The 22,266-nt window shown below is 43.9% G+C and overlaps 1 protein-coding gene across 1 annotated transcript in view; it reads right to left on the bottom strand.

Annotated features, from left to right (window-relative positions):
* Positions 1-381: 381 nt before the first annotated feature.
* ATP1A1 (ATPase Na+/K+ transporting subunit alpha 1) overlaps positions 382-22,266 on the bottom strand; it is a 33,012-nt gene continuing 11,127 nt past the window's right edge. The window contains exons 4-23 of the mRNA XM_084630689.1: positions 21,466-21,669; positions 20,957-21,070; positions 20,226-20,360; positions 19,775-19,892; positions 18,294-18,562; positions 16,952-17,150; positions 15,538-15,647; positions 14,264-14,398; positions 13,535-13,727; positions 12,807-12,982; positions 11,805-11,941; positions 8,901-9,051; positions 7,959-8,127; positions 6,850-7,004; positions 5,735-5,858; positions 4,772-4,917; positions 4,505-4,635; positions 3,951-4,052; positions 2,669-2,760; positions 382-699 (exon numbers count right to left, since the gene is read on the bottom strand). Of these exons, the coding sequence (XP_084486815.1) occupies positions 671-699; positions 2,669-2,760; positions 3,951-4,052; positions 4,505-4,635; positions 4,772-4,917; positions 5,735-5,858; positions 6,850-7,004; positions 7,959-8,127; positions 8,901-9,051; positions 11,805-11,941; positions 12,807-12,982; positions 13,535-13,727; positions 14,264-14,398; positions 15,538-15,647; positions 16,952-17,150; positions 18,294-18,562; positions 19,775-19,892; positions 20,226-20,360; positions 20,957-21,070; positions 21,466-21,669 (2,889 nt within the window). The 3' untranslated portion in view covers positions 382-670. The remainder of the gene's footprint in view (positions 700-2,668; positions 2,761-3,950; positions 4,053-4,504; positions 4,636-4,771; positions 4,918-5,734; positions 5,859-6,849; positions 7,005-7,958; positions 8,128-8,900; positions 9,052-11,804; positions 11,942-12,806; positions 12,983-13,534; positions 13,728-14,263; positions 14,399-15,537; positions 15,648-16,951; positions 17,151-18,293; positions 18,563-19,774; positions 19,893-20,225; positions 20,361-20,956; positions 21,071-21,465; positions 21,670-22,266) is intronic.

Below are 22,266 nucleotides of genomic sequence, written 5' to 3'. Positions count from 1 at the left end.
GGCTTCATTCATAGTCTCAATAAAAAAAAAAGCAGCCATGAAAGCTGCTCCAATTATATTGGGAGAGGGGGAAAAGGAGGAAGATGCAAGGTGGCTTTTTGACTTAGGTGATCCCCAAAGAGTTTTATGAACCACATAGGTTTGTAATTCAGATTCCTGACAGGAAGCTAACGGTTACAGAGCGGAATTTAAAATATGGTGGCAACAGGTGCCAGCGTAGAATTGCTCCAGTAGAGAAGCTGAGTTGCTTGGATCATGGCGGATCAGAACATATCAGGAGCAAACGTCTGGAGCTCTATGGATTTTGAACACTCTTATCCATACGCTGCTGTGATACAGGCACTATTTGAGACAGCATATGTACAATACACACAAGAAGCATCCTGTTATAATCCATCTTTATTTGTAAAAATCCAAATATAAAATCTTAACATTTCTCTCCTTTTTTAAAAAAAAAGGCACATAAAAACTACTCCTGCCTTTCATCACCATAGACTGATATGTCAAAAACTCCCTCCCCCTTTCTCCGCCAGTCCACGTTTCTTCGGGTTCACTTTGTTCTTCATTTCGTTCCTTTCAGGGCACAACTCTGCATTCAAATGCTGAAAGTACACATACACAGGGGAGATGGAGGGCTGTGCTGTGCATGGAATGTGGTTTTGCAGTTGCATTAGTAGTATGTTTCCTTTTCCACCCAACCTACAAAAAGAGAGAAAGAAAGAACTAAGTCAATCTCATGAAGCAGCTTAGCTTGTCCATTAAACTTCTGAATGCAGTAGCACAAATGAATGTCAGTACAAGACTAAGTGACCTTGCTGTAATGGAAAGTCTTTCAAAATACGTGATGACTTGCAATTTTCAAACTGCTCTGACTTCCCTGAGCTAGACAAACATGAACCATTATTTTCTAGTAGCGTGGAAATACCCCCCCCCCCTCCATCTCTTTCCTTTCCCTGGGAGCATTTCATAATCTGAACATATTAAGAACTCAGATATTAGAGAGATTAAAGTCACAGTAGTAAGTCTTCAGGGTAGTTCTTACACCCTTTGCAGTTCTCTGCCCTTCATGCTGTTTAGCTAGAACAAGGATTTTTGGGGGGGGGGGGGGAAGCAGCATTGGCAAGAGGGGGAACAAAATACTGAATCAGAACTTTATTTGTTAGTGAGGACACCAGAACAGTGATAAGGGACAAATTCAGATGAATTTTGCCTATGGCACATTCACACACAGGAAGAACTGGGCTTCAAGACTAAGTATCACTATTCAATTGGTATTGTCCCTAATTTGAGTCTGATCACATTTTAAAATTACTGTAATCTCATTTTAAAGACATGAAGTGACAGTGTAACTCCGAAATTTCAACCCCTATATGCAATGGGATATATGTGAAATGCAATGGGATATATGTGAAATGGCAACTGTGGATTCCCTCTCCAGCATTGCAACGTTGTGCCCTGATGCCCAGAATCATAGAATCATAGAATATCAGGGTTGGAAGGGACCCCAGAAGGTCATCTAGTCCAACCCCCTGCTCAAAGCAGGACCAATTCCCAGTTAAATCATCCCAGCCAGGGCTTTGTCAAGCCTGACCTTAAAAACCTCTAAGGAAGGAGATTCTACCACCTCCCTAGGTAACGCATTCCAGTGTTTCACCACCCTCTTAGTGAAAAAGTTTTTCCTAATATCCAATCTAAACCTCCCCCACTGCAACTTGAGACCATTACTCCTCGTTCTGTCATCTGCTACCATTGAGAACAGTCTAGAGCCATCCTCTTTGGAACCCCCTTTCAGGTAGTTGAAAGCAGCTATCAAATCCCCCCTCATTCTTCTCTTCTGCAGGCTAAACAATCCCAGCTCCCTCAGCCTCTCCTCATAACTCATGTGTTCCAGTCCCCTAATCATTTTTGTTGCCCTTCGCTGGACTCTCTCCAATTTATCCACATCCTTCTTGAAGTGTGGGGCCCAAAACTGGACACAGTACTCCAGATGAGGCCTCACCAATGTCGAATAGAGGCGAACGATCACGTCCCTTGATCTGCTCGCTATGCCCCTACTTATACATCCCAAAATGCCATTGGCCTTCTTGGCAACAAGGGCACACTGCTGACTCATATCCAGCTTCTCGTCCACTGTCACCCCTAGGTCCTTTTCTGCAGAACTGCTGCCTAGCCATTCGGTCCCTAGTCTGTAGCTGTGCATTGGGTTCTTCCGTCCTAAGTGCAGGACCCTGCACTTATCCTTATTGAGCCTCATCAGATTCCTTTTGGCCCAATCCTCCAATTTGTCTAGGTCCTTCTGTATCCTATCCCTCCCCTCCAGCGTATCTACCACTCCTCCCAGTTTAGTATCATCCGCAAATTTGCTGAGAGTGCAATCCACACCATCCTCCAGATCATTTATGAAGATATTGAATAAAACCGGCCCCAGGACCGACCCCTGGGGCACTCCACTTGATACCGGCTGCCAACTAGACATGGAGCCATTGATCACTACCCGTTGAGCCCGACAATTTAGCCAGCTTTCTACCCTAAGAAGAAACTTAGGGTAGAACTCAGAGACTAAGAGACTCAGAGAAACTCAGAAGACTAAGAACACACTGCTTAACAGTGCTGGGATTTGTACTGCATATGTAACAGTGCTCAGTTCACTGGAACCATATCTTCTTACCTCCAGGACTGCGTCTGATTATTAGTTTTCTGACTTCATCATACACGAAGATAAGGAGAGAGTATGGGAAGGCACAGAACCACCAGGTTGGTCTGTTTCGGGGAAAGGAGACATGAGTAAGAATACAGACAGTATATTGCAGAAAGATTCATTAACTGGCATTTGGCAGCAGATCTTTGCATTTATGCGACGAATTGTGTAGATCACTGAATGAAGGCAAGTCCAGACCTGCCAATACAGCAGCTTCTGCAAGGGGCTCTGCTGAACCAAGAATCACCACTGAGTTTTCCCACAGAAAAAGCTCATCTGATCCCAGATAAAAGATTCCAACGAAAGATTCTGCTGCACCTTTGTCCCATTTAGTACTAGCTCCTCCCACCCCACCACACTGATCTAGGAAGATTTCCTTCCAAGCACAGGTAACCTTTGAACCTATAACCTTCTGAATCCAAGCTATCACTGCACAAGCCAAATCACATGGGAGACTATCACATCTAGGAGCTGCAGAAGTGATACCAGTGCCTCAGCATCACACTGGGTGACACCGTACTGCTGGGAATGCCAGCTTTTGTAGATTTAAAAGTCCCAGTTATTTTCTCATTGAGACTACATGGGGTAATTGTAAGTGGTGGTTTAGTTTTGGAGAAATTCAACTTCATTCTGCTGCTAAATTCCCCATTCTGGTTTCAGTCAGATACAGGATATATTTTCCACTTCCTGCCTTGATGCCACAACCCACCGCAGCAGAGGGCGGCACTTCAGCAACTGGGGAAGGGAGTTCCTACAGACTGACAAGTCATCCATAGTACCTTTCATCTGAGGATCTCAAAGCACTAACTATTTTGGATAGAGGAGCTATTCCCCTTCCTGCACATGAATAAACTCTACTAGTGTAACTGCAGGCACCCTAGGGAGTTGTGCTGCTTAACTACGCTGGCATAGGTGAATTGGTACAACTTGTGTGTAGGCAAGCCCTGTGCTTTGAAGAGATTCCTTCATCATGGTCACCTGCCAAGGGGGTGGGGAAAGGGGGGTGGGGGGGAGAGAGAGAGATTGATTGATTTCTCATGGGCAAGGCAAGCTAAGCAGAGAGACTTCTGGTGGGTGACTTAAGAGGTCATTCTCCAATCTCGACCCAGTGGAGAGTTCCAAAGCTACATTTTACAAGCTACTCAAACTCTTGGGAGAGTCCATTTATGCAACCACATCTTAGCAATAAGTTTGTTCTCTTGCAACTGTTGGGGAGTAACCGTGAGCTGAAATATATCAAGACATGACTTACTTCAGTGGAAACATCCTTAAGGCGACATCCATGCCAGGACAATAAGAGAGGAAGGCAGCCAGGGCAGTCTCCTCAAAGAGACCAAATATTAAGATCTTGTTCCTAGGAAAGACAGAAAAGTTAGTGCCAAGGCATCTTCCTCACCAAACATGCAGATCTTCACTGGGGAAATCTGATTTGCTAGGACATTTTTTGTACAAAACAGTTATGGAATTATACCCTCTTTATTTCACCCTTCTCTTCACATGGCCTTCACAACGCAGATAATATTTGAGACTGGGTTATTTTCAGATGTTCTTACAGCCAAGGATCAGAGAAAATCAGTTGTCCACCTAATCACATCCTGTCTGATCACAGAGAACTGTGGATTGCTCAGAAGCCATAAGCTTCTCTACTTGACCCATTAATGCACCTAATCAGCACTACGCCACAATTAATGCACCTAATTTAAATTGTCTGGTGCTTGCTGAGATACACTTCCATATAATGCTGGGCCGCTCTGCTTAGTGGCATACGGACTCCTCCTTAAAACCTTTCCGTCCCACACCACTTACTTCATCCCCTGCTGAAAGACTGAATTCCTTCTGGTCTTACAGATGACCAAGTCTGCCCACTGCACTACCACAATGCTGACAAAGAAGGCTGTGTGGCAAGTGAACTCCACAATTTTCCTCTGTTCGTAGGTCTGGAAATGAGAAGGAAGAGCATTAGTTCTTATACATTCACCTTATCCATTCCATGTGCAGATCTACCTGTATCCCAATGCAGGATATGAACATTAGTAATTTGGCTTGCAGCCCCCTTGCTGTGCTCAAACTTACCCACTGCTGCCCATAGCTGTCTTCCAGATCATTCACCCACCGGTCATCCCATTTCACTCTGATCCCTAACAAGGAGGGCGGCAAGAACCCATTCTCTGCTAGGATTACAAAGTACGTGAAGAAGCCTCCAAGGGCCTGGATCATACCTGATTGGATTAGAAAGTGACAGATAAAGCTATGCAATCTGTGAAACATGGTCATGAGAAGTGATTTGCTAGACATGAGTTGTCTCTTACATGGACATTAATTTCCTCATTTACCTGACCCCTCACTACGGGAAATTTGCATTTCTGTAGTTAGAAGATTTTGTTCCTTTGACCACCATCCAACATCTGTTCCTTCCCCCTCCCCAAGGAAAATGTCTCCAATTTTGTATTGTTACCCATGTTCCATACTTTACTGTAAAGGCCCGAAACTCTGGATCAGGGACACAGGATAAAAACACCCATTTTAAGCCTCATCCCATGTTCCCCACAAACCGCTACATTTATGAAGCTTCAAGGTCTGCTGCAATTAACCACCCTGTGAACTGTAGCACATCTTTGTACTTCCTTTCATCCAGCCTCTAATGATATGTGTACAGGGGTATACTGGAGAGAATCTTTTACTTCTAATTAAACTAACAATGGGTTCTATGTTCCTCCAAACAAGTCTGAACCCAAGGAGAACTAGTTGGCTGCCAGCTACTTAGCAGTGCTGTGTAATTAAATAAAATTACTGTGAAAGTGATTCAGTGGATGAAGTAAGCTGCACAAGCCACCATGTGCAATTGCCTGGAGGTCTCTTAAAAAGCTTGAATTTCCAGCTTCCCAAATACAATATGGCCTACATGGCCAAAAGCCTGTACGCTACAAAAACATGGTAGCAGCTACAGCCCTAGACTGATTGCACAATCCTCCTTGAGGCCAAGCCAGCCTCAGTGCCGAGCACAGTCCCAATGAATGAAACGAAGCAGCATCTTACCAATCTGCCCATAGGCCATACTGATCAGTCTCTCGTTCACTAGCTTGTCCGTTTTGGGGTTTCTGGGCTGTCTCTTCATGATATCACTCTCAGCTTGCTCATATGCCAAGGAGATAGCAGGAACCTTTGGGGTGGAGGATAAGAGTTGGCATTCTAGGGAGCTTTGAAAACAACAAGCTTTTCTATTTTCAAAAAGGAGTGGATGGCTTCCCCTCTGTCCCATTATAGCAGGGGTGGGCAAACTTTTGGCCCGAGGGCCACATCCAGGTAGTGAAACTGTATGGAGGGCTGGGTAGGGAAGGCTGTGCCTCCCCAAACAGCCTGGCCCCCGCCCCCTACCACTTTCCACCCCCGACTGCCCCCCTCAGACCTCCCAACCCACCCACCCCCCCTGCTCCTTGTCCCCTGACCACTCACCCCTAACTCCTATCCATCCTCCCGCCCCCTGATAGGCCCCCTGGGACTCCCATTCCCTAATCCAACCCCCCTGCTCTGTCTCCTGACTGACCCCCATCCCAAACCTCTGCCCCATCCAACCGCCCCCTGCTCCCTGTCCTGACTGCCCCCCAGAACTCCCTGCCCCTTATCCAACCCCTGCTCCCTTACCATGCCGCTCAGAGCGGCAGGATCTCGCAGCCATGCTGCTGCGCTCCCCAGCAGGAGCGGTGGACCAGAGTGCTGGCGGTGTGGTGATGACCTGATGCTGTGGGGACAGCAGGGGAGGGGCTGGGGACTAGCCTCCCCAGCTGAGAGCTCAGGGGCAGGGCAGGATGGTCCTGTGGGCCGGATGTGGCCCGCGGGCTGTAGTTTGCCCACCTCTGCATTATAGTGACCAAGAAACATACAGGCCTGTTGCCAAATAATGAAGTTAGATTGAGGGCCTATATGTAGTACCTTGCCCTTCTATTGGTCCTTAGAGAGGATCAAAAAACACTCTGTAAGCCATCAAGCTTTGATTCTCAGGAGACAGGTAAACTGGGCTATGGAAAAAGAGTATCTAGTGACCAGCTATGTTACAGGGCTAAGAAACAAGCTGGTTCCATATTCTCTTGAATGTGAAGTTCTTTAGGGCTATGTAGAACCCATATGTACCCCTGGTATTCTAAGGTATTTACCATGTCAGTGCCCAAGTCGATGCAGAGAATCGTGACTGTTCCTAGGGGCAGGGGGATGTTAGCAATGATGAAGATTAGGAAAGGTGTGATCTCAGGGATGTTACTGGTCAAGGTGTAAGCAATGGATTTCTTCAGGTTATCAAAGATCAGACGACCTAGGAAGGAACAAATACAGATTCTTTACTACCACATGGCAGCCAGGTGGCTTACAGAAGGCTTTATTCCTAAAGCTAAACACACTAGTGCTTGAAAGCCTAGACACACTAGTTTTCCCTCCAGGCAGAGCTTCTATCACAAGCAGAACTGCAGTGCAGTGGAAGTTCAGGTATTCTATTCAAGTCATCATGAAGGCAGTATCACTATCTCAGTTCACCACCAGCAGGTTCCACTGAATATGGAGAAAGGAAACCACCTCATTTTCGAGTTCACTGGGGGGAATCAGACATAACTGTTCCTGTGAGCCCCCACTTCCAACTGCCCTCTCAAAACCCAACACCTTTCAGGCATCGCAAGTAGCTGTGGCTGGGGATTCAACAGCAGACATGGGAGAGGAAAGCCCTATGGCTGGACTGCCTTCCATTTCACTTCTGCTGGAGGTGAACAGCCAGATAAAATTCAGGATCCTTACTTCCACAGCTACCAACACGGATATTAGAGAACAGAAGGGAGATAACGAGTTAACTTACTCCAGCCCAGGCACGGAAGTCTACACAGCAGTAAAAAGATCTGGAGGCCCGCAACCCCCAGCTAGCTGGCATAGGCCAGCAATAGGTTTTTCTTTGCTGAGCAGGCATACCCTTAGTAACCCTAATCTAGCTCGGGGAGCCCTCTACCTTACAACAGGCTTCAGGCCTAGCCCTAGCCTTGGAATCCCTTCACTTAGTAGCCAGGGGAAACCCTTAACCTAGATTAAGTACAGATCCCAATGACTTTTTTGGGGATAGAATTTCCTGCTTGGGTAGGTTTGGTAAGACTTTACTGTGAAAGTGAATTATAAACCCAAGTTAAGAGAAGTCTTTCAGAGATACTTGGTGATACCCTGTGAGATAAACTAGAATTGCCTACACTTAGTGTGCTAATTGAAGTTCAACAGGGGCTTGGAAATTCACCTTCCTCTACACCAGTTACAATGGAGGCAAAGTTGTCATCCAGGAGAATCATGTCAGCTGCCTGTTTAGAGACGTCAGAGCCAGCAATACCCATGGCAACACCAATGTCTGCTTTCTTCAGAGCTGGGGAGTCATTCACACCATCTCCAGTAACAGCTACAATGGCTCCCTATGCACAGGGAAAGAGAAGAGTTCAGTTCCCACAATAGGAATGTGCAAACTTGGATGCCCTCGAGGCAACGTACGAGTCTTCCAAGGGTATTACCATTAACCCCTCCCCAAGGGTCTGTCACAATCCTGAATAGCAATTTTTCTGAACAGGACCTGTAGCTGGAAACGGCTCTTTTAGTGCTATGTTTGGGACCCGATCAAGGTCTTGTAGGTGATCAGTGAAGGATTTTTGAAAGAGACCCTGTGTCTTCTTTGAAGTACAGAGACCTGGTACGCTTCTCTGAAGCCTGCAGTCAGTCAGGAATTTCATATCTGGACTTGCTGCTTTCTCTGGAGAACACATTGGATGCCTCTGGTCTTAGGGTGGGGTGGTAATAATGTTGAAAGTTTAAGCCCCTCTCTCCGTAAGTGTTCAGACCTTAAACCTAACTTCAGCAACAACTTTTCCCCTTGCAGGTCACTTATGAGGCCTGCAGTGATGCATGGCACTGATTTGAAAATGTGTATCATACACCTTTCCTCATAGTGTCCATATTCATATATGACATCTATACAGAATACCTAGCTATGGCTCAGACCAGTATCACAAAGTGCTTCTGCAGCTGTTGCTGTTACTATAAAGAAAACCCTGAACAACTAGGCAGACATACTGCAGAGTGGTGAGAGATGTCTAGGCCGTGCTGTTGCTCTTGAACATGCTGCATACTTGAGCTGGTAGCTTAAAGCGAATACTTTTATGGATGATCAAATAGCTTAGCACTTTCTCCTTACCTGTCGCTGGCAACCTTCCACAATTATAAGCTTCTGCTGAGGAGATGTCCTGGCAAACACAATTTCCGTATGATGAGTCAGAATGTCATCTAGTTGTTCACTGGTCATGTCCTTCAGATCTGTGCCATGGACAACACAGGCCTTGGCATCCCTGGGATTTAACAAAAAACACTCACACATCTTCCATTAACCCACAACTCTTATGTACACTACAAAAGGGAAGCCTCAGCTTTTAATATACTTAAAAAGTACTGCCTTCAGAGGAGGAGGAGATTCCACATTTTATAATGTTTGGGATGTCATATCTTGTGTGACCTACTCTTACCGTAGGAGAGGGAAGAAAGACTGTTCCTGTGTTCTACGGTCAGTGTTCCCTCTAATGTTTCCCACCGATGTGTGGAATGAATTTTGTTATGTGCACCAATATGGAGGTGATGTGTCACACATCTTCATATTAGTGCACATAACAAAATTAATATGGTAGGGGTGGGCTGAGGAGTTCGGAGGTGCAGGAGGGTGCTCTGGGGCTATGGTGGGGAGAGAGAGGACTCCCCCCAGCTCTCTCCCCCCTGCAGCAGCACCTGGGCTGTGGGGGTGGGGGGAAGGAAGAGGCACCTCTCCCCACCACAGTAGCCCTGGGGCTGGGGTCATAGGAAAGGCACCCTTCCCCTGGCAGGTCCAGGCCGGGATAGGGGTGCCACAGCAGAGTTGGGGGCCAGGCTAGGGGCACCTCTACCCTGGCAGGTCCCAAGGCATGTTCCCTGAGCGCCTGCGTGGCACTAAGGCGTTGGCTGCGCAGCTTACAAAGAGCTTAGTCTACAGTTACAAAATATTCTAACACACACAGCTCATGTTATGCTCTAATATTTTTTATTTTCTTACCCACACAGGGTGTATATCCATGCCAGACTACATCAGACCACCAGCTCTTATCTAGTCCAGCATCCAACCCATTACTGGCCAAAAGGATAATACATGTAGCTAATGATGCAACATTGTACATAAGGGGAAATTCCTTTCTGACCTCACAGCCAGCCACACCAAGACCCTCATATAGGGTGACCAGACAGCAAATGTGAAAAATCGGGACCCGGAGGGGGGGGTGTTAAAAGGAGCCTATATAAGATAAAGACCCAAAAATCAGGGACATCTGGTCACCCTACCCTCAAACATATGGTCCATTTATCCTCCTTAGCCTGCATCATCACATAATGAGTGTTATGAAGTTACCCTGTCAAAAAATCTAACCACAATATTTCATCTTCGTCAGCAATTCATTCCACAAGCTGTCTATTCACACTTCACAAGTGCTCTGTAGAGATCCTCCAAGCAAAACAAAGGCTTGGTCAGGCTAAACAATGCAGGCAGCCCAGTAACCATATAAGCAGCCAGCTTATGAATAGGGTGAATTTCCCAGATAACTATTTCAAATGCTGTGCTCTCAGGTAGTGAAGGCACCCTGTATTAACCAGTGAGGGGAACTGAAGTCCTGAAGGGAACTCAAGTATTTGTCCATAGGTCCTATCTACCCTACTTCGGCGCTATGGACCTTAAGATCAGTTTTGAATGCTATCCCCAGAGCTCCTCAGTTCCTCTGCCCACCCAAAAAATTCAGATCTGAAACTCTTGAGGGAACAGGGCCTTGTTTTGACTTTTGAGAGCCTTAGCCACCTGGTTTGATTTTAAAATTTAAAATATTTCTCTTTGGAGTTGAATGGGAGGTCAACTTTTAAGAGAGTTCCAGTTACATTTCCTTACATTACAAGTAAGGAATCTTACACTCAGTATAAACTATCTTGTTTGAATTTTTGCAGGCCACTCAGATTAGACAGTTAAAACAGCCTAGCCATTATCACTTTTCATTTGAGTTCTTCCACAAACCTTTAATCAATGTTTCAGCGTCTTCGGCACTCAAAGGGGGCTTTTAGTTCAGTTTTGACATGTAGTTTATTAATAGTTAAGCTTTTCTTTAATTAAGCTTGGCCGAATTCAATTTTTATTTTTTTTTTAAATTTCAACTTGTATCGGACTTTTTTTATGCACTTAAAACATTTATCTACTTAAATTTTCACAGTTGTAAGAAATTATGGGGGGGTCCAACAATAATTTAATGACAGTAGGTATTGAGATTCAAAAAAGTTAAAACTATAATAGTAAGACACAAACATCACGTATAAAAATTTAAGTAAATACCGTTAAGTCAAACTTCGTTCTCAAGCAGTGCTTTCCTTACTTTGCTTATCTCAAAATTTCAATTACTGATGGATTTTTTCATCAGTTTGTGTGTATACAGTGAAAATGTTTTCTGACATTTACCAATAAAACAATCTAGTCCTTCCAAGCATAACAATATTGTTCTATTATAAACAAGCTTAAATAAGTTTTGGGTGAAAACAGGACTAAAATTGGACCTTTAAGTACTCACGCCTTACTTTAAGTACTTCAAGTACTTAAGTACTGAAACATTTATTAATCTTAACATTAAATACATCTTCAATGGCGATTTGGTCAGTTGTGCATCTGCTAAATTCCCTGTTAATAATTCCACAATCTCCACTCAGGACACAGTTATCAGTGCTGGCAGCTATGAAATCAGGAAGGTGTGTCCTGCTTTTGTTTTATGCACACTAACATGAGGCAAACAAGCTTTTTGAGTTTTGCTTCAAAGTTATTTGCCCTTATGTAAAAATCTAGTAGTTACTAGAACATTTTGGGGTCAAGTGAACATTTCACTGGGTGTGTGACAAGTGCCAAAGAAATACAGTGTGCAGCGTTAGACATGTTAACTTCTAGTCTCAGATAAAGTAAAGCTAAGAGGGGATTGTGCAGGGGAGACATGAGAGGCAGTCTTTATTCTAAGACAGCCTTTTCCTTTCTATCTACAATGTTTTTTCTGTTCAGTACCTGGGGTTGACCTGGCTGACAGGGATATTCAGACGAGCAGCAATATCCTCTACTGTTTCATTGCCCTCAGAGATGATGCCGACACCCTTGGCAATAGCTTTGGCTGTGATTGGATGGTCTCCCGTAACCATGATAACCTGCAATGCAAACATCAGACATTGTGAAAGCCTAACCCCTTCTGTTGAGCAGCACTCTGTAGAACAGAGACAGAGTGCATACTGAAGGAGTGTTAACGCTTCCTTTTGTTGTCACAAGTAAATTGTGGTAAGGATTAAGTCTTATTTCCAGAGTTGCTCTGTTCTTGTTGAACCCCGCCACGTCAATTCAGACTGCGAGAGAGTCAGCAAGGTGACATCTGGGAAGCAAATCTGAGCTCAGCCAGATATTTAATAGGCATGGCATTACAACAGGCCCATTTGCTGGGGATCTCAGGAGGCCAAGAAGAAATTAACAGAACATAGAAATAGAGCTCCCCATGCCCAGGTGGTTCCCCGAGGAAGGGAAAAGAGAGCAGTGCAGGGAAGCTTGCATTTCCTGGTCAGGAAGATTACTTCCATCTACAGGACTGTCATCAATACTTTTAGACCAGCACTGGGTTAAGAGACAGGAGCTAACCAACAGAATATTAGGCCCAACTTTGTCTGACTCAGACAAGTTCAGCCCCTGGATATTAGGAATCTGGACTCTCCATCAAAAACTTTTTTTCAGTCTGCTATTTGATTACCGTGGACCCTGCATTACTCCGTTAAGTTAAATGGCAAACTTCCAAAGCATTGTTAAGTGTCTTAGCCTTTAAGAACAGCATCAGAGTGAACTGGGCCCAGGGAAGTATTCACTACTAGCTACAAATCTCCAGTCTCAGGCACATGCAGTACACATATGTGGAACACACACAAGGATCAGCATTTGAAGGAGAACCTAGTTTCTTCCAGGTCTGAATATTGGGCTCACTCAGTTCATTTGTATTTTAGCTCCTGTCATCGCACACTCAAAAAGAGATACCTTGATTCCAGCACTTCTGCATTTGCCAACAGCATCTGGCACAGCAGCACGAGGAGGGTCAATCATTGAAATCAACCCAACAAAGCAGAGTTTTTCCACAGGAAAGTTGATGTCATCGGTGTCAAACTGGAAGCCTTCCGGGAACTGATCATCTGGCAGAGCCAAGTGGCAAAAGCCTGCAGAGAAAGTCAAAAACTATGATTAGTTTGTGCCCCTAAGCAGACAGGTTTAGTGGTGAATTCACTTATTGTGAACAACAGTGGTGATGAGCTCTGGTTAGTGCCAGGTCTTCTGCTCAGGAGCCCAGTCAATGTTATTCAAAGTAAGCATAGCTCCTGATGGCTTAAAAGTTTCTCCTACACTAGTGGCTAATTGCCAATGCCAAGTGACCAAGAACTACTTAATTTACTTTAAATGGAGCAATTTTTAATATAATGCAGCCCATGGAAAGTGATAGGTTCCAGCATGCATTGATTCATTTTGATCCAAGCAGTCTGGCTACCCTGTATGATGGGACCCCAAAACGTCCATGTAGGCTGCACCCAATATTAGAACAAGTGCATATCCCTCCCAAGGGAGAGGGTCTTTCCAGATCAATGCCGACGTGCCCGGTAGGTTAGAGACAGTTGCATTGCCAGAACAGAACACAACCCCCTGTACTTAACCCATTGCTTCTGTGGCATTCTGTGTGGAGCCAAAACCACTGCATGACGACTGCATTTCCTTACCTAGTACTCTCTCCCCAAGGCCTCCCAGTTCAAGGTAGGCATTTTGAAAAGCATCTTTTGCCTCCTCATCCAGCGGCTTTTCTTTTCCATGGATCAAAATGGAGCTGCAGCGGTCCAGGATTCTCTCTGGGGCTCCCTTCATCACCAGCAGGTAGCGAGACTCTGATGGATTGGCATTCTTATGGATAGACAGCTAGGTTGTAAGAGAAGAGCTTTTACTGCTTTATATTTGTATAGCATGAGATTAATGGGACTGTTCCCATTAAAAATGCCACACAGAATGGTTAGTTTCCACAGTGATTTGGAAGAGTTGTATAGACAGAAAGTGCTTAACACTCACTCCAAGTATACAGCAGTGAATTGGAGAATTAAGGCAGATCCATTTAAGGTACTCTGGAAACACAGGAATTCCAGCGAGTTCTCTCCCACAACCTTGGTTATATGCGAGTGTCGAGAACGCTCTAGTGTGCGTGTCATTTATTTTAAAAGATAACATTTGCACTTCAGTTAGTTCCCCAGATTCAACCTCTCCTAGTCTCCCATCACAACACTCAGATATGTAACAAAACAAACAAACAAAAAAAAAAAAACCTATTTGCAGCCAATGCAATCCCACTGCAGACACTGGTGTGTGTTATTCAGGGCTGATCTAGTCCCTGAGGCACTGTATAAATTAACCTATGGGGGCTGGGAACCCTTCTTCCTCAGGAGGTTCTCGTTCCCTTTTACCTGGTATTTGTTGGTAGAGTTGAATGGTATTTCCACTACTTTGGCATTCCTTTCTCTCATCTCTTTGACAGATCCACAGCACACTTCAATACATTTTAGAAGTGCAGATTCAGATGCATCACCTGCAACTGCCCTCTGTTAAAATAAAAAAGTTTCACATTGTAAACTTGCATGCGCTCACTCCTTTCAGAAAATGGACCAAGCATTTCAAAGAAGGCTGAAGCCAAAGTCAAGCAGACCTCTAGAACGTGGAGAAAGTTATGTAACCAACAGGACATTATAAGAAGAAGAGTTGTGGCAGTCACGTATTACAGTAATAAATTATTTTTAACAGCTTCAAGTTATGAACGAAGAGATGGAAGAAGCAGGATTACAATAGGTATAAGATTTTATGGTAGCAGATTATAAATCCTCTGTTTTTAATATAGTCACAGAACCAGTATTGATGAATAATCAAGACAGTTATTGTGTTCTGCATGGGATCTCCTACACTGCTGCTATGAAGCATAGTATACAAGCACCTTCCATTAATGCATTAAGTGACATAATTAACATGTCAAACGCTGGACACAAGAACAATGCTTCACTTTTGCAGACATTAGACTAGGCTGGATCTTAGCTTAGCATCTCTCCTCCATGATTATTGCCATGTGGCATTTGCTTTAGTGACATACAATTATGTCAGAAGGTCAGACAAGATTAGGCACAAGTGTACTGTGAAGTTAATGAAAGATCCTATGATAGCGGCTCACTCTGCTCCTATGCCCACAACTGCCAGTTTCTTTAAAGCAAAATATACTGTCATGGAACCCACTCCTCACATACTATGTGGGAATAACCAAAAGAGGGGAGAAAATGCACCAAGCTGTGCATGAAACCTTGCTCTGGAACATTTTCAGTTCCTGTTGTGTTCTACTCCCTTAACCTGCAGATATCTGGGGTCAGCAGAAGGCAGAGATCATGCTGCAGGAGTCATACATCAACCACCATCAGAACCACCCCCCACTCCTGCCAGAAGCACAGAAAGGGAGATTGCTTCCCCAGCTTTCCTCTATGGGTCTGTTTGCAGGAAAAGCCAGGAGCAGTAGGTAGTAGTAGCTGGCCTTCCCGCCCTACATGTCACTGCAATCCTGGGCCTGGCGGGCATGTCACAGAGACTGGACATAAATTGTTACTGCACTGCCTTCACCAGTCTAGACAACTGGATTGTAACACCAACAAAACAGAGCAAAAATTGTTGTCAGGATAGTTTAGGATGCATTTATTGAACTCACCTTCAGAATAGGTACATTTTCTTGGTTAGCCTGGAACACAGCACGGTTGCAGAGACCTGCAACTCTGGACAGAGCACCCCAGGTAAGAGAACTCTTGTCAAAGGAGGCACCTGGAAGCAGGGGGAGAAGGGAAATGTTAAGGTGCCAAATAGATCAGGGAAAAGGCTTCATTCAGCTTAGTGTAAAGTCTCGGTCTTTTCTACCTCAGGCTATAAAAAAAGCTCATTATTTGTCCTACTGGGAGTTTTGCATCTGCTTCTTCTTCCCTAAATTTTAGCCACTCATCTAGTCACAAGTTGCTCTGGGGAGCAGGTGGTGAGTAGGGAAAGGCCTGGGGATTAACAGAGTAGCTAAGCATTTTAAGAACAGGCTTTTTTAGTTTAGATTCTATATACTAGTAGTTATGCTTTCAGTAGTGGCAAGGGTCAGACTGACTTCCTTTCATAGACTGGGACACTAGGAATCAAAATTCTTGGGTTCCACTCCAGCTCTCCCACTCACTGTTAGGGAAGTCCTGGCCTCACTATGACAAGTCTGCAAAATGAATGTGAAAGGTTAAATGTGAAAGTTTATCACAGGGATGACAATTAAAGGACTCCTCCACTCCATTTACCCCATGTTTATTGTTGAGGAGCTTCAAATGACATGAATTGAACATGAAATGGTTTCCCTGGAAACAGTAAACCAGGCAAAAGCCTTTTTAAAAGGCATTTGCTAGTTGGGAGGGACAAAACTATTAAGCCTTGAAGATTTTTCTTCATGGAATAAACACTGGTTTATTCCTACTGTCGCCAGCCCAAATGTTTATACGGCTTCTAATAATGCTTTGTATTTATATAGCTTGATGATACTTTGCACTGTATTAAACATGGCTGAAGTACTAGTGTAGACCAGACACAGCCACTTTCACAACTGGATCAGACAAGCACGATCAGACCTATGGAAAAAAAAAAAATCAAGTCTTCCTCACCAGTGCAAGTGCACCTGATAACCAAAACAACATTTTCTAGTTTAGAAAAAATTAGAGAGTGGCAGAGCTAGCATTGAAACGCATGATTTACAGGCACTTTGAGCGGTGATAAGACTTGGATATTTTGCCAAGTGGTAGGTAACATCAAGGTCTGAGATCAAATCCAAAACGTGAATCTGAACTAGGGAAAGTGATCTTTCTAATGCTCACTGTCTAGGAATCACCAGTCCAGTGAGTTGTACATTCAAGATAAAGAGGAAAGGAAGTTAGAGCACAGGGCCATAATGAGGTTTATATTGATTAACCAGGAACGGTAGCAGACAAGTTCTAAATCCTCCCAACTCTGCCCTCCAGACACCAAAGTCTTTTTACGCTATCTGTAAGTCAAGACACCTCTAGCACAACATGCTAATCAGAAACTCGAATTGAGAGCGCTTTTCTTACCGCTCTGGTTCTCTGTGGTGTCGGCCTCATGAATCTGATTGTCAAACCACATGTGGGCAACTGTCATGCGGTTCTGAGTCAGGGTACCAGTTTTGTCAGAGCAGATGGTAGATGTGGAGCCCAGGGTTTCCACAGCTTCCAAGTTCTTCACCAGACAGTTCTTACGAGCCATGCGCTTGGCTGTTAGTGTCAGACACACCTGGGAGTGGAAGTGAGAAAGATGGAAGAATCAGACAGGTGCTTGTACACTAATTTAGTTCTACATAGCCCACAACTGGCACTAGAGTGCAGTAATTTTTCATTTAGAAGCTGTCGTTACCACGCCCCCATAAGAACAGAAAGCACTGATTCTTAGACTTGTTTATGAAGGCGAAAACACAGTCTGGTCTAAAATTTAAACATCTCCTATATCACATCACATTTTGGGTCAGAAGGCCTTAAAATGAAATGCCAATAAAGAGAGTACAGAAACTATTCAAGAACATGAGAAGTTTTTGAAACAGTTTAGCCAGACATGGCCCTGATTTACCATCCAAAGTAAGTGGGAATGGCCTTTCCCAGCCATTCAGTTGGGAACTCAAAGGCATGAGACTCTGCAGGTGGAAGGTACCTTTGTGTAACCTTGAAGTTACTTTACTTCAAAATAGTGGGGGTTTTTTTTGTTTGTGTTTTTTTTTTTTTTTTTTTTTAAAGAGGTTAAATGTCACCACACTGGATAGTCTCCTGCTTTTCACTGTATCAGAAAGGGAACTGCATTTATATAGTCCTGACTTTTTGACTAAAGAGAAAAGGAGTACTTGTGGCACCTCAGAGACTAACAAATTTAATTTGAGCATAAGCTTTCACGAGCTACAGCTCACTTCATCAGATGCAGAATGCATCCGATGAAGTGAGTCCACTGAATGCATCCGATGAAGTGAGCTGAAGCTCATGAAAGCCTATGCTCAAATAAATTTGTTAGTCTCTAAGGTGCCACAAGTACTCCTTTTCTTTTTGCGAATACAGACTAACACGGCTGCTACTCTGAAACCTGACTAAAGAGTTAACAGTCTTGCAATATGAAACTTTTTTATGATTTAGTAATTTGGGGCCCATGTACACTAGCTGAAGAGTATCAAAACTGTGGTTAATTTTGCAGAAGGGTTCCAATGTAGTTTGGATGAGTTGGTACTAGGCAGAATAATGTGACTGTTTCTCAGACTAAATTAATCACTATCACAGGTTGGCCCTACCCACACAGACCAAGAAGACTGCTCAGCGATGAGAATACCCCTTGCTACACTATAGTTTGCCTTCAAGTACAACTGATTTCAAACTATCTTGATATTCCCCACCAGCTCACCGTGACAGTAGCAAGCAGACCCTCAGGAACGTTGGCGACAATGATTCCAATGAGGAAGATGACAGCCTCCAGCCAGGTGTACTCAAGGATCAATGAGAGGATGAAGAAGGTGACTCCCAGGAACACAGCCACTCCAGTGATGATGTGAATAAAATGCTCAATCTCAGTTGCAATGGGAGTTTTCCCCCCTTCCAGTCCAGATGCGAGAGTGGCAATACGGCCCATCACAGTATTATCGCCGATGTTAATGACAACGCCACGGGCAGTGCCTGGAAGTGAGAGACAACAGGCTTTAATAAAGTACTCACTGATGCCAAACACAGAAAGCTCTGGTTTGAGTTTGGAGGTGCTTAATCAGATCTCCATAGATTCATTTAAAACAACCATGTTTGTTCACACCACAATAGCCTTTACACCCTCATCCACATCAAGCATAGGTGAGGATGAATCTCTAACCCAGCCCCAGAGCAGGAATTCTTGTGTACATACCATCACCATTGCCATATAAAGTTCCTGCAGACCTCCTCCCTTGGATTCCAATTAGTGAATAAGGACCTGCCGCATGGTGGTGCATCCACAGGATTTTTAAGAGGGCAGATAGCTTTCTGCTAAATGGATGACGTAATGACATAAGCAGGCACAGACTTTTGCTTGCTTATTACAGCAGAAGGAGAAGGGAATCCCTTCCAAAATGCCAGTCCCTATTTTGGGGCCTATCCCTCTGGTACAACATGACAAGTGTCAACCAGCTATGCAGTACAACATTTCTCCTCCAACACTGGATTGACAATGTGATCTAGGCATATTATGTGTGTTGCCATAAAGATATATACATGCATATCTGAGGGCAGAACTGAGCCCCACATGTTTACCAAAAAGACACTACTTTTTATTTGTAAATCCTCATTGTACTCTATCTGGTTACACTGGGACACATCATGTCACACAGTGTTGGGTCACAAATGACAAAGGGAGGGGCTAATTTATACAATAGCCACTGAGTCTACTGAAGAATTCTGAAGGTGGAATACTAGTTCTGTTTGATGGGCACTGGAATTCTCTAAAGCAGCTGTGTTATTTTCAAACACCTCTGTCTGACCTCAATTGGGTCTTTGGGGGAGAACGATGCCAGGGGAACTATAAAAACCCATGTTCCTTGTCCTTTCTAAAGGTTTGAATTAGTTAAATTAATAGAAGTAGAATAAAGCAACATCTTGAAGGAAACAGGAAACTCAAAGGTAGTGTTGCTGCAGAAGCTTACTGTCCAATTACACACAGTCAATTTCCTATCAGATACAGCCTCTCTCCAAGAGCCTATACCCTGGTTGTTTGCAGGGGATTTGGAAGTGGAGTCCATGTGCTTCCAACTACGTAAAGTTACACATTAAACATTTATACTGCCATAGCAGTTTCTTGATTTAATATTTTAACCCCCCGGTGTTACATTAGTGCACATTTTATGGAGTATTAAAGCCACATACCTTCCACACAGTTGGTGGAAAAGAAAGCAATGTTCCTGGTCTCCAGTGGGTTCTCGTTCGTGAAATCTGGAGACCTGGTCTGAGGCTCTGACTCACCAGTGAGTGAGGAGTTATCCACCTGCATAGAAGATATATCACAATGTTTCTTGCGCAAGCGGATAAATACCCAGGAAGGAGAAGAAATTTAAGCAGGGCTTTGGAGCTGTGCTCCGGCTCCGCTCCAGCTCCAGGCAAAAACCTGCTGCTCCACTGCTCCGGGAGCTGCTCCAGCTCCAGGCTCTGCTCCAAAGCCCTGAATTTAAGGGGAAAACACTGGAATTCTAGGGCACTTCTATATCATCATCATCAAAAAACTAACATCCCATAAATTCAGCATTGAATTTAGCTAGTTAGAAAAGTGACTCCCTTAGTATGGAATGGGGTTTTCAGAGACCTTAGAAAATGCACTCACCTTACAGCCATGAGCACTTATGATACGAAGATCAGCCGGAATTCTGTCTCCTCCTTTCACCTCCACTAGATCTCCAACTACAACACCTTCAGCATTTATGCTCAACTTCTCACCATTTCTGATCACAAGGGCTTGCTATAAAAAAAGTCAAGGAATACACTACTTTAAATATAATTCAGAAAAGGCTTAAAGGGGCCAGAGGGTCTTTCCTCTCATGGTGGTAAGTCAACTTATTTATCACAGACAGGAATGTGGTTGAAGAAAACTAATGGGTTTAGTTTTCCCGTCATTAAAAGCTCCTTATGCCATGGTAATAAGGCCCTATGGCGGTTATGTGCGACGTGGGCTATTTAATCCAAATCAGAGCTAAATTTCTTTAAGTGCTTTATAATCAGGCCAACAGAAGTCCAATATACTAAGAAGCTGCAGACAAGTGCTTTACTGGACACCAATAACTGGTGATACTCATCCAGCGGGGAGTATAGCTAGCATTTGCTATTGTGCACTAAGTAACTTTGCTAATGCCAAGAGAAATATGAAACTTCCACTTTTAACAGATGGAGACCCATACTGACAGGTTGGCATTAAAGAAGTAAAATCTGCTTAAAAACTAATAAAATACTCCCTAAATCCAGTCACGTATTTTGCAGTGACAGAAAGATTCTAATCTGGTTAACAATCCTGAGCTAGCTAAAGCCTGATCGACCACTGGGTGATCAGACATTACTTACCTGAGGCACCATGTTTTTGAAGGATTCCATGATCTTAGAACTCTTTGCTTCTTGGTAGTACGAGAAGCAGCCAGTTATGATAACGACAGCAGCCAACACAACACCCAGATACAACTGCAATGAACAAAGAGTTAACTGAGAGCAGATTCTGACTGAAGGGTTTATTTTTCAATTTCTAATGCTTACACTAAATTGCAAAGCTACTTGCAGTCTTTGCATAGTGCATGTGCACAAGTTAATCAAGAGCTACAGTCAATTTTATGTTCCAGGAAACAGCTGAAACTTCCATTAATGAGATCTGATGTGAGCTGGAATTCAGCTGCTGAAGGCATGGATTGAAAACCATATATGTAGAAGCACAGGAATTAAACCAGACTGAGACTATAGTTATGAAAATACTGCCATTCACTAAAAACCTTAGGAAAAAAAGTTCCTGGACTGAAGGTTTAGATGCAAGACAAACAACATGTCTAGCTCCATGCAAATAAGCCTAGTACACAAGTACTCACGTTATCATTATTTGGCTCCTCCTCCATTACAGCCTGGATGCCATAAGCCAGAAAACAAAGAACAGCTCCAATCCATAACAGGAGGGAGAATCCTCCAAACAGCTGCCGGCAGAACTTTACCCATTCAGGAGTGGTAGGGGGAGGTGTGAGGGCATTTGGGCCATCCCGAGCCAAAATCTCAGCAGCACGAGCAGCTGTCAAACCCTAGAATGCAGGTTGGGAAGGTAGTTTAGTTATAGCGCTGCAGTAAGGTCAGACCACCATGCTCTTCCTCAGTTTGAGGCACTGGTCAAATGTGGATTGAGCAAGCCATTCTGAGTTCATTCCTGCTCTTACGCAAGAATGAAAACAAAGGCCTGCCTCTGCTTTGCTTCCCCTTCTGCTCCTGTAAGCTAAAGGAGAGAACACTTTCCTTACAATAAAAGGACAAAGACAATGGGAGCTTGTGTAGCCTTTTGGTGTCTCCAGGTAAGTATTTGTACTACAAATCCGCATTATAAAAAAAGCCTCACAAGTAACTTCTATTTCCAGCTCTCAGATGAAAGTACAAGCTGGCCAGGTGAAAGGAATAGTACAGGAGTTCACAATGATGATGGGCCTTCTATGTCAAAGGTGTGATGGGACCACAATTGTGGAAGTTATGACCCCCCTCCCGAACAGTCCACAACAGACTGTCAGAGGCTCAGAAGTTATGGTACAAGCAAAAATCAAAATGGCCTTTTATGTGACTATTTTGATTTTAGTCTTCCCAAAAAAGTCTCTCAAGTTTTCAAAAAGCTTGACTTGTATGAGAAGAATTAA

This window comes from Lepidochelys olivacea (assembly GCF_965140295.1).
Source record: "Lepidochelys olivacea isolate rLepOli2 genome assembly, chromosome: 1".
Lineage (NCBI taxonomy): Eukaryota > Metazoa > Chordata > Testudines > Cheloniidae > Lepidochelys > Lepidochelys olivacea.
This window is presented reverse-complemented; position numbering and strand designations above follow the sequence as displayed.